The 12661-nt window shown below is 40.2% G+C and overlaps 1 protein-coding gene across 1 annotated transcript; it reads right to left on the bottom strand.

Annotated features, from left to right (window-relative positions):
* Positions 1 to 2531: 2531 nt before the first annotated feature.
* ELMOD2 (ELMO domain containing 2) lies at positions 2532 to 11172 on the bottom strand. The gene is made up of 9 exons (XM_082315884.1): positions 11087 to 11172; positions 10656 to 10807; positions 9802 to 9830; positions 8369 to 8463; positions 7388 to 7517; positions 6282 to 6415; positions 5585 to 5653; positions 4253 to 4386; positions 2532 to 3821 (listed from the first exon to the last, which is right to left on the bottom strand). Exons 2-9 carry the CDS (start codon positions 10798 to 10800, stop codon positions 3664 to 3666), a joined length of 894 nt encoding a protein of 297 aa, XP_082172010.1. The 5' UTR covers positions 10801 to 10807; positions 11087 to 11172; the 3' UTR covers positions 2532 to 3663.
* Between the last annotated feature and the right edge of the window lie 1489 nt (positions 11173 to 12661).

Raw genomic sequence — 12661 nt, 5'->3', positions numbered from 1 at the left:
CTATTTATCTGAGGTGCTTAAATTGGCCCCTTTTCCTGTTGTCCTTTAGGACGAAATGCCCTGTTCTTGACACTGCTGTATCAGATGACAGAAGCGCAACCAGTTTAAAAACATCCTCAGTTTCTTTCTTCCTAAGCAGCGCTGCCTTCAAATCGCTTTCCAGTCAAGTTGGTTACTTACCAAGCAATGTGTTTACTTATTAAAAGACTAGATTTTTACTGTTGCTTGTCATAAACTTCTACTTATCTTCAGATTAATTTGTTCAAGGAGTGGCACCATGTTTCAAGCATACACTGAGCAACAAAAGTGGAGGTAGTTTGTTAAACAGTTGCTACAGGAACAACAACAAATTTAGAGAACCACCTTGTCTTCAGTTTTAGATTTTTTCCTAAAATTACTATTGCATATAAGCTTTCACACAGTGAATGCTTTAAAGAGGCAGCAAGTTAGAAAACTAACAGTACTTGCAAATTCTAGATAATACATACTTTAAAACATGACAGTTAATAAATAACAAGAGAGTTTACCAAGGTTTTAAGACTCCTAGAATAAACCATGAGCAACAAATTCTGATGTTAAACAAATTGATTATATCAACCTGCAGAAAGGTGGCCTACCTCCATTTTGAATCTTTCATAAGCTTAGGATTGTCGCCCTACAACAGAGTTACATAAAATACCACTGACTATACTACTTCCCTTCCCTAGACACAGTTTTACCTTTTCCCATATATTTTCTAGCTACCACCGTAATACGCTTAGCCTACCACTGCTGCAAAACAGGGACTCCCAGTACTAGTCTACGTATAGTGAGTGACTCCTAGACAGAAGGATTGGGCTACTTGATCGTACAAAACTACATGCAAATTCTAACTCTTTACTGGGAAGGTGTACTGGAGCCTAACACAAACATTCACCTTAATTACGACATGCAAACTAACGTGTTCCTGTATATCTCACTCATCTGATGATGGTTGGGTTTAATTTTTTTTCCTTGTGTACTGCCACTGTTTACTCCCAGCTCACACTTTGATTTAAAAAAAAAAAAAAAAGCTAATGAAAGATGCATCTCACATTGGGCTCGGTCTACATTCTACACTGAAACGTCTTAGGGGTGTGACAGGACATCTGAAACACGATGGTTGGGCTTTAAAAGCCTCGGCAGTAAATGTCAGTCTCCTAGTGAACAAGGAGCCCAGTGACAATTTTAAGGGTGTAGATTATTTTTGCAACTGTTGCAAAAAAAATAAAAATAATAAAAAAAAAAGGGTTACAGACAGCAGCACAGGGGGGAATGTTTTAGAGAGATGGCTCAAGCAATTTTGTTATTTGCTAGCAAGCAGCAGATGAACAGAATAGGATCTCCTTTCCTGCTGCTGCTAAACAGAAGGTCACTTCTGAAATTCAAAAAGTCAGTCTCACGTTGCTTGCAAAGGAGATCTATGAGCACCAGCAAAAATTATCAGTGAAGGAAGACAAACGTGACAGAAGCTGGGGCTAGAAAGTAACAGACACCTAACCTCTCAGCCACTGGGGAAGAGTCCACTTTCCCCTTCCTTCCTCAGATTTTAGGAATGTCCAGTATCTACAAGGGTCAGAGAAACGGAGCTCCACAGCAGGACCTGAATCCCAGAACACTCCCCACAGGATCTCAGCTTTTTCAGTGGTGAGAATTACAGGACCCAAGTACCTGGGAGTAGCAAAAGAACTAGGCTTCCTGCGGAGTCCGTTCTGTATCTAATGTAGTCAGTTCAGCCGTTCAGTTTACAAGCCATGGCATAACCAGAAATACTCTCCCTACAAGCATCTTCACATTACTTTTTTTTTAGTAGAATAGCATCAGCCCAGCAGAGATGAGATGACCCCTTCTCCACCCTGCACGTTAAACTTAACAATTGTTTAACTCTCAACTATACCTAAGTTATCATAAAAAGAAAACGGAACTGCGTTAACCTCCTATGTATATACTGTCTACCCCGAGCAGGAGCTTTCCCACAAATGAGAGATCACCAACACTTACGGGATCAAGAGCAACGGGGTGGATGCGGTGCAGGAAGTCACTAGTTACACAATAGAGACTCGCAGAGTTACTGCGGTGGGAAGGCAGCTCTGGAGATCACCTAGTCCAACCCCCTGCCCAAAGCAGGGCCACCTAAAGCAGGCGGCTTAGGGCCATGTCCAGTCGGGTTTTGGTTATCGCCAAGGAGATGTAGTATTACGTATTATAACAACACATTTAACACTTATGTAGTTTAACATCACTCGTTACAAAACGGGGTTCATCTTTTTTTCTTCTCGTGTTCGGTGTTGTATTCTTCGGGAATCTTTTCATGATTAGGCATTGACTAGAAGTTAACTAATTTACCTGAGATGATTTAAAAGAAAGAAAAAAAGGCATAAAAGCTTCTATTAGCATACAAATTTTGTGCCACTGTGTGCTATTTAGGTATACACCAAAAGAGTCTTTCCCAAATAACTCGAGCTTCTAAGGCTATGATCTGGTTACAGAATCAAAATAAAACACTGATTGAATAAAGCAGAAGGCACTTATTTAATAGTAGGTTTTAGAAAACGACGTGATGGTCATACCAAACCTGTTTGAAGTTGCTTTAAGCAATAATTAGCCGCAATATAGATATGAAGTCCTATTGACTAGATTGTCTGAGGACGCCAAGATTAAGGAACGTGGCACAGTTGCATCCCTTCCATGGAAAACACATCTTTGTTAGAGACTTGTACTCCAGTGTGAATTTACTTTCACAAAATAGAGACTGCAGCTGCAATAAAGGTTTTTAATGAGTGAACTTTATAAAAAGGCTAAACTAACTCTCTTGTACTTCCCACTGAGAATACCCCATTCGCTGCTAAAAGAAAGGGCTGACAACAGATACAAAGTCAAGCAGCCTGAGCGGCTAAAGTCAGATTAGAAAGAACTGAACATTTTTACAGTAGGAATATTTTTAGGAGTAGCTTTAGTCTGAGGATCTGATCCTCACACTGATGACTTGTGGTTCTTTTTGTTTGCTTGGAAAAAACTTAGTTTGCAAACATAGGAATTTGTTGGTACAAATCCATAGATTAAAAAAAAACTTCCTTAGCCAGAAGTTATTTCTAGTAAGTTCGTCAGCATGTTGATGGATTAAGCCTCTTCTCCAAACTCATAAGCGACTAATACATCCCCTTCGTGGACCTCTTCATTACATAGAAATTTAACATTGATGAGTGAACGATCGACAACATGTACAGAACAAGAACACAAAAAGTTTAAAACCAGAGTAATTTGAACTAAAAGAAGTTTTTAAAAGACAATTAACAGTCAAACCTATTCATGGAAAACATGATGCGGCATAAATACCCGCTTCATGTTCCTGCACCAAAAATTATAAAAGAAATTGTGAAAGCAAGTGATCCAGAGGCTCTTGAGAATTGGAGGTTGTTTTTTGTTTTGTTTTGTTTTTTTAAAAAGCTGTCCTTTGGAGAATAGCATATAAAGACCTGTAAACAGAGGCTGATTGTCCAAGCTTTCTTAACTGAATTTTGATTTTTTTTTTTAAATGTAAAAAAAAAAGTTCTACTGTTAAACAGTTTTTGGTGAAACATGCAAAACTTCCATCCAAATGCATAATTCCATTTCTGATGCAGAACCTCATAGACTGCAGAGGAGTTAAGGTTTCTTTGTATTTTGTAAGGTTAGTATCACATTACAATCCAGTAGAAGTCCCTTAATTTTTTCATGGAATTTCTCTCTGTACTGGTTGAAGTGCATAATGCTTTCTGGTTCTTCTTCAAACCAGAACTTGTCAAACTCATAAACCAGATAACCTGTGAAGAAAATAAAATACAGACCTGCAAAAATGATCTCCACATTTTCTGCCTTGATCTAGCTAGACCTAGAATGATCCTTTAGACTCTATTTGATCCCTTTAAATAGGGAGTGTCCCATCCTGGTCAACAGCTGGTCAACAACAAACCAAAGTTTTTGGACACTGTAATAATGAATAAAAAAAGAGAATACTGAGTTTTCAGACTACAGTCTCTAATATATAGAAAGACACGCAAATTTATGCCTTAAATGTAAATTCCTGTTGCACAATGTTTAAGCATCAGGTGCGTTTCCAATACCTGATCCAGAAGATAAAACAGCTTGCTCTGGCTAATGAGAGTGGAAATGCACTCCAAAAAACCTAATCTCTACGTTGTAGGCCCCCCCCCGCCCCCCAGTAGTCTGTACTGAAGAAGCTACAGATACTCACAGTAAAACTGATGGAAGTGCTCCATCTGCGGCAATCCAGAGACCGTGTTGTACAGATGAGTCTTTAAAGCACCATTCTTAAGCAAGCTGTATGCCATTTCTGTCAGATTGATTCCGACTATTGCATAAGAATATCTGCAACACCAATCATAGGTCACGTTTTACCTTACGGATCACAGGACTTAAAAGCTTCCCCGAAGCAGTCTGCATTAGCATAACTGTAAGAGTCAATTTTTCCTATGATACTTGTTAGCAAGCTGACTCCGGCCTACAGACCACTCTTTCCATTCCCTGGTGCATCCAACCATGTAAAAGTTATTTAAAAACGCTAGGTTCCTACACAATAGTATGGCAAATAATGAGATGCTAATAGATTAGGCAATAATGAGATGGTAAGGCTAACCAACATTGAGCTCAATTTGCTCATTTGAAATCATTAAATCTGCTGCAACGTTAAGAATTGGACATCAAAAACTTTGTTACAGTATAAATGGAACGGCCATCTCAACCTGTCCTTCAAACCGAAGAAAATTTGTTTTTCTGTTGCATGGTATAGAAAGCACCACAATGGAAATTCTTAAAGGACTGTTAAACCAAGTGTTTCTGGGGGAAGGAAAAAAAAGAAAAAGATTAATTTGTGTCAATGATATGGGTATTTAATTGATCTAAATGTCTCGGATATCCTATTCATGACCTGGTTGCACAAGGTAATATTATTTACAATGGAAGTCATAAAAGCCTCCCATTCTTGGTAGGTGATTGAGTTAACTGGGGACTAGATGGATGAGGTGATACACGCAGGTTTACTAGCCTTCCTCTATCTCACTGGTTCTCGAGTATATTTCCCTGTGAAATGAGCTAAATGTTTTAATATGCAAAGTTTTCAAAAATGAAGTTAAAGTTGAACAACAGTATATACTTATTACAGAACAGAAACCTAGCAAAAAAAGGGACCTTAAGAGATAATCTGTACCATCCCAACACAAGATGAGTAAGAAGGTGAAAAGTAAGTGTTCATTTTTAAATCTAATCTAAGCCTATTACAAATAAAGCTAACTAGGGTGTTAAAGGTGTTCACTGTGTTAACCAAAGCCAGTATTTTGCAACATTTTTGTCCCAACAAGTCTATTCTGAAAAAAGCAGCTGCACATATTTCCTAGCCTGAAACCGATTTCTGCAGTTGGTTTCTCACACTTTTCTACTTTGGTCCTTTTCTTCATCCTTTAATGGAAAAATCCACAAATATTTTCCTCTTTATTTTCAGGACATACTTGGCAATCTTCACATGAGCTCTTACACAGAACAAGACAGAAAAAGTCCTATAGTGACTTACCCCAGCTTTGGGTGATTCGAATGAGATAGGATCTGACGAGCTTCGTCAGTGTAATGCTTACTAAAATACCTGCCAGTGTAAAATAGGATCTTCCATTATTTTCTTCAAGTATCATATGAAAAAAACATTCATGTGTTCAACATCAAAATGTGTAGCTTGAAGCTAAAGCTAAATACTACTCTGTACTGAACAATGGAACGAAATGAAAACCAAGGAAAAGGTGGCAAATTAAATTATATTCAGCATAAATTTTTACTAACACAGTAAAAAAAAAAAAATCACTGTGATCTGAACATCAAATATGAAGTTCACCCAAGTCCACATATTAGCTTAGCAAAGTTGTGCAAACCTGTTATTTTTCATTACAGTAATTAATTCAGGAATTTTTAAAGCTTTTGACAAGCTACTTTCTAAGTTATAGCCTACCAAATCTATCATATGACAACAAAAAAAATAAGGTGTCTTGGGCAACTTTCTGTTCCTCCCTTCACTTGTTGGCCTCTACCCGCCCATACGTTTACAGATATGCAGCTGCTAGAAATGTTGACTTATTTAGAAAATACTGTTTTTCACTGTACAGAAGCCACCATTTCTATTTGCTTCTGTTCAGCCTTTATTAGAAATAGCACTAACTAGAGAAAATACATAGATACCGAAAATTAATTACAACAGAAATTAAATACTTCTTTTCACTTACACCAGATTCACTAACCCCAGCAGGCCCATTCCTCTGAAGTCTGTTTTGGGATCATCACCTTGGAAGCCAATGTCACACCACTGCTTGGTGATTCTGGCCTTCAGATTCTCATGAGGCATCAGCAAATTCCAAAGCTGCACAAATATGCTTCCATGTTACGCACAGCTGCTAAAGTATGCCAAGTCCCATCATTCAGAACACTTGCTGCTGCACATTAGAAACCGTTCACCAAGGAATAGGATACAATCTGCATGCTGTTCTTTTCTGTTAGTGGCAATCTCGAGTCATATTACAGTGGCTCATTTCAGCAATTATCAAAATTATTCCACTTAACATTAAATGTGATATTTTCCCTTCATGGAAGTTATCATTGTATCAATATTATTATATATTAATTATCATTTTATCAATACTAAAGAAACACAGACTTGTTTCACTTCAGAAATTAATTTATGCATCACTTTCTGATAGGACAGCTCTGAACTGAAATACAAATTCTCAACGAATGCTTACTTAACACGTCAACGTTGGGACTCACACAGCAAGTTGAGATAATTATGAAATGCTAAGAAAATGACATGCTAATATATTTGCACAGTAGAAGCTATTTTAAAAAGCCTCAAGCAATATTAGATTACTTGTTTGCTGTTATTTACCGTTACCTAAAATACATTACTGATAGTTGTTATCTTCGAGCATTAAACCATCCTCTTTGACTGGGATGCAGTAATAAGAAAACACTAGTGTCTTTTTTATTTATTAATTATTTGTTTACAAAGTTAGACAAGTGCATAAGGTTAAATACCTTTTTAGTTACAATCCTTCAGTGACCTGTTACAAAATTATTTTGCTACTTATGTGTTGTTGTTATGTCTGATTTCACACAAAATAATTCCAGTGCAAGTAACTCTAGTTTACTAATTTGTTTTGATGTTGGATTTTAATGTGTCACTTCTACAATGGCTTAGCAGTTCACAAGTAGAAAAGAGCTTTAAATAGGCCAGCTGGTAAGAATACTACCAATAAATTAAGTTCACTCAATCTGTTGGACTTGGAGGGGGAAAACAACAAACAAACAGCTTTTGTATTTAAAAGATCATCTTCACCTCGATTAACTGTTCCTCATGTTCTTCGTTATCCGAATCGTACGGGACCTTCCTCAGATTTTCCACATTCAAATAAAGTTTTTTATAACCTGATATCTGCAGTAAGGATATATGCAGATTTGTCTTAAACCTGAAATAATAACAAAACACCACACAGAAGCTATTAAGAGGCATAGTTAGCCATAAATTCTTGCTTCAACTACCAGATAAGACCTTTCTTATGTTAACGCAACATGAACACTAGAATTGGGAAGTGCTTTATGTTTATCTTTCAAACTACGGCATATTGGTTAAGTATACTGCTATATAGATCTTTTTTCTACTTAAAAGGAACTCTAGCCGATTCCAGTGCTGCACAGTCAGGCCCTATTCACTTAAATTATGGAAGAAAAAAAAATAACTTAGCTAAAATCTGTGATGACACAAGAAAACTCCATATTTCAAATCTGTGATGACACAAGAAAACTCCGTATTTCATCCTGACCCCTGTACCTTCACCTACCCCAAACTTTTTGTAAGTCTTAAAGTGAAACTTTGTCAGAAATACTTACAGCTTCAAAGAAGCATTTCACTAAACTTTAAATTTTTGACTATTCACAATTTTTTGTCTCAATCGCTCATAATTACTTATGCAGATGAATGCAAACATTAACCAGGCATCACTATACTCTCTCAAATATATCTAAGCAACTACATAGTTCATGTAATCAACCTATGCAATAATTGTATTACTTAGAAATAAGGAGTAACAGAAGGGACTTGCAAGATAGAGATGCAGTTATCCCAAATCCATGTCAATTAAAACTTTGCAATTTATTTTCTAGAACTGAAGAGGACATAACCATACCTTATTTTCTGATTTCATTCTAAAGATTTGTGCTGAATGGCCTAAATATTGTATCAGATTAAGCAACTGCAAGAACATGCCAAGAAGTCAGAATTATTTGCCATGAAGAAGTTATGTTCGGGTTCCAAACATACCCTGTATCCTTCTGTTCAATTTTCTTTTCTTTCATTACATCTCTGACACACTTCTCCACTTCAGCTTCCTCAACATGCACAGCATTTCTTAAAACCTAGAAAGTTAACACAGTAAAAAACTTCATGAGGAATGCAGAAATCTGTTATATACTTTATCCTTATTTCTCAGCTTCTGTATACCTGCCATGTATGTATTCTTTATCATAAAAGAACAGTCAATTTATTGCCAGTTTCCAATAAATGGGCTCAAATTGTGCATAAAAGACCTGCAATAATTACAGAAAGCATAATTTGTAACTTTGTCCGACTGTAAACAACGTTTACACAAGAGTCCCATAAAGACTAAATAAAAATCTCCAGAGTTCCTTAGTCTAGGTTCTTGTTTGTTTTCAAATACTGAATTGAAACATGTTCTTCCTAATCCAATTGAAACAGAGCCATAGAGGAGCAAAAGCGATAAAACTTCAATAAGGAAATAATACTTTGGAATTAGGAGACAGTGAACTAACAAAGCTGACGTTTCAATGCTGGGGTAAAACAAAAGAACTCAATGTAAGATATTGCTACTCTGCAGTCTTGTAGAGTAAAGGGCAAATACTAGTCATAATTACACACTGCCCACCTAAAATCAGAACAATTTAACTTCATCTTCTAAACTTCTTATGGTCACAATGCATACTTTAATACAATTCACGCTAACACCAAAGCAGCTTCATTTCAGTAAAGCAAAAGGTTAACTCTTTTAAAACTGAATGTTAATATATTTGATATAATCATTTAATTAAGAGATGCTAAAAGACCCACCCATACTGTGCTCTACCGCAACAAAGATGCTTGTGGCAGTTACTAATTCTCTCTCAACATCACACTGCAGTGATTAGCAAGAAAAAGGGAGAATGCAGTCACCTCACTGTCTAAAGAGGAAAAGTTTTGTTCAAGATATACAAACTTGAGGGTTTAAGGTGTTAGTTATGTCTAACTGCTACAGAAGAACTGGAATGAGCTCATCAGCTAAATGTCTACCTGCAAACTTGCATGACATTTTCTTCAACAATTCAAAACGCTAATGTATACACTGCATTTAGTTGCTTTATCTCTATTATTTATCTATATCACGCTTCTGGTTTCTAGAAAAACAGCAAAAGAGATTGTTGTGACAGGCAGAACTGACCCTCTCCAAGAAAAGCAGCTCTGTATAATGACTGGTCTGACCGGCTGCTAAAGAGCCGGTAATCTTTCAGAGAGGTGGACACAAACATGCGAGGGGACATGGGGTTATTTTTAAGAGACCCCAGCATAGAGAACCCAAAATGCTGTTCTGCCTTTTATTCCTCTACTTTCTTCCACCCTCAAAAAGTAAATGCACGTGTTCTTTTCTGGGATCTGTCTCTCAAAGAAGGTTTTATTACAGTTTAATCTCTAGTATCTTTTACCTTATTCTTTGATGATTCCAGTGAATGTTCTGCAATACAAAAAAAGTAAATGTCACAGTTAACTGAATTCTTTTAAATAATTGACAATAGGTGTTCTTGTGGCATGTAAGTATTAAAAAATTTTGCCTCCCTTTTATACAAGGAATTAATAAAAAAATTACTCGATCTTAAAATCAACAGGTATCAGGTAACTGAAAGCCTTCATTTACGTAGATTTTTTTTTTATAATCCTCGAGTACAATACTGAAAATAGACTCGGATTTTTTTAAAACAGCGATCAATTACATGTACAAAGACAAATTTGAAAAGGCGTCAAGACAAAAATGTGTCTCTTGATATTTTTCCATTCTTGGACACGTTTTTGTGTTTATTACTGAAGAATGAGGAAGCAAAGCCACTTTCTCAAGCTATTGTGAAAATGGCAAAAACTATAAGTAGCTTCTTAAATTACTATTCTGCATCAAGCAGAATTGTGCATTTAATCACTCCTCCTCCTTCCCCCCAAAAATGCATTTGTGTCTGCTCTGTGTGGCTTTTTTTAATAGCAGGAAGGTAAAAACCTACACAAAGCGACGGGAAGGCTCTGCGGAAAAATATAAGATTCCTGATTCACTTTTTGAAGCTCACTGGATTTACCTTAGCGAGCAGGTAAGGAAACTAGAGCTGGCACTCTGATTTACAACTCTCATAGAATAGGCAGGAAGAAGGGAAAGGTGCAAACATGGTCCAGGGGCTGCAGACTGCACTGGGGACAGGCACTGGTTTCCAACGACCGCTGTTCACGACGTTTCTAAAGATCTAAACGACTGGTTTAGGCGATGATGCTAAGCCCCCGGTTTAGCATCCTTCGTTACCTATGCTCAGCGTCCGCTGCGCCCCGGCCGCGTAGCCATCGAAGACACGCTGCAATTCGCACTTCCGAGTCAGCAGCCTCAAGATCCACTTCAGCCAAAACCGCAAGTAGTTGCTGTACAGGAACCCCCAGAAGCACACCAACATCTTCTGCCTGAGGAAAGACCCGCCTCAGCAGGGGGGCGCCGGCGGGCCCCTGCCTGACCCAGCCTCCCCGCCCCGATGCCGCCACCGCCGCCCGAAAAGGGCGGGGGGCAGCGCCCCGCCCCAGCACCCCCCGCCCCAGGCCGGGTCCCCTCAGCCTCGCGCCGCCCTCATGAGCCGTTAACGGTCAGCGCCCCCCCCCCCGCGCGGCCGGGCAGCCGTTGGGCGGCAGCCGTTGGGCTGCAGCCGGTAGGGTCCGTCCCCTCCCTGGGGCGAGGGGAGCGAGCACCTGCCCCGGCAGCGCCGAGCGCGGCCGCTCCGCGCCCACCGAGGCGGCGACCTAGCGGCGCCCGGCCGCCCCCCGCATCCTCCCGCCGGAAGCCGCCTCCCGCCTTCCCCGACCTGGAAGTGATCGGGACGGAAGTGCCGGCGGCCGTTACCGGCTCCGTTCCCTCAGCCGGGCGGCGCTCGCCCCGCCGCCTGCTGCCCCGCCTCGGCGGCTGAGGCTCCGGCCCCGCCGGCGCAGCCCGCTGCCCCTTCCCGGGGCTGTCGCGGCGCGGCTGCCTTGGGCTGGCTTGCCCCGTGTGGGAGCGGGCGGCCTAGCTCGGTAAAGCCGCCTCCTGCCCCAGGAGCCCCGGGCTTTGGCTGCTAGTCCGGGGTCGGAGGCGCAGGCCGAGGTGGCGGGCCTGCCTCCCTGGGTCGCGGCGCAGAGGCCCTCGCCCCACACGTTAGGCCCTCGGTTATGCCCTGCGCAGGCCTGGCAGCCGGGACGCTCCGCTCTCCCTGCAGGGCTGACCCCGCTGCTAACCGGGGAATTGGCACAGGCAGCCCAGCTCGTACCCGGGCCAAAAATCTGTGTACCTTCTCGCTAATTAATGCCTTCAGCTCGTTTGCGATGCCTTACAAAATACACTTGGGGATTGCTTGTGCTTGTTGCACTTGTTCAAGTGTTTACGAAACTGTGCTTGAAGACTTGTTCCTTGCCTCTGCTATAGCTGAAGGCAATGCTAATCAGGAAGACGTTATGAATTTAGTTGGGCTAGATGCTTTTAAGGAGGAGTTCTTTGCCGCTGCTGAACAGAGGTTCAGCCTGAGTGTTTCATTTAGTTCCGGTCAGTGCTTCCATTGTATTATAATTAACAATTATTTCAGTAAACATGGGTTGAGCAGTTCCTTTGAGGACAGCGGCAGGAATTCCTGTTCCTCTAAATTGTGTGAAAAATTTGGAGGGTTGAAAGGGAGCTGACAGACTTGCTTGACCACATTCTGATACGTTTTTTTAATGTGAGGAAATTGAAGTACCTTTTACACAGAATCAAAAGCCACACAGCAGGTCAGGTGGCCTGCGTCCCACAGAGGATTTCAGAGGGTGGACCAACACATTTGGCATCCTCCCTTTTGTTTTTTTACACTTGTAGAGGTGCAGAGTTTCATGTGGGGGAATCATTGATATGTCAACTTCAGTTGTTTGCAGATCTGATTCCTACTCTCAAAAACTGAGGAGAGATGATGCATGCTAAGAGGCAGCAGGTGGTAATTTTTTTCCGTGTAACTTCTTAGGTGAGTAATCTGACTTCTAAAGCATTGGAGTGCTACTGGACAAAAATAAACTAAAAAATATTTCTCTCTTAAAAAGTATTCTTACTTGGTGACGGGGTGGCACAATGGTTCTATCACATTACCTACATATAAGCCGGTCCAAGATAGCCAAAAACCAGAAAATACCTTCAAAAAATACCAAAGATCCAGTGCCTAAGAACTGATAAAAGAGATTGGAAGAAAGAAATTTGTCTGCGTTGCAGGACCTGCGTAAGCTACAGCTCCCACCTAGCTTGTATGGGAAACAACTCTGAGCAAATAATCC

This window comes from Platalea leucorodia, assembly GCF_965183815.1.
Source record: "Platalea leucorodia genome assembly, chromosome: 6".
In the NCBI taxonomy this organism is placed as follows: Eukaryota; Metazoa; Chordata; class Aves; order Pelecaniformes; family Threskiornithidae; genus Platalea; species Platalea leucorodia.
The sequence above is the reverse complement of the archived record's forward strand: the minus strand, read 5'-3'. Positions and strand labels throughout refer to the sequence as shown.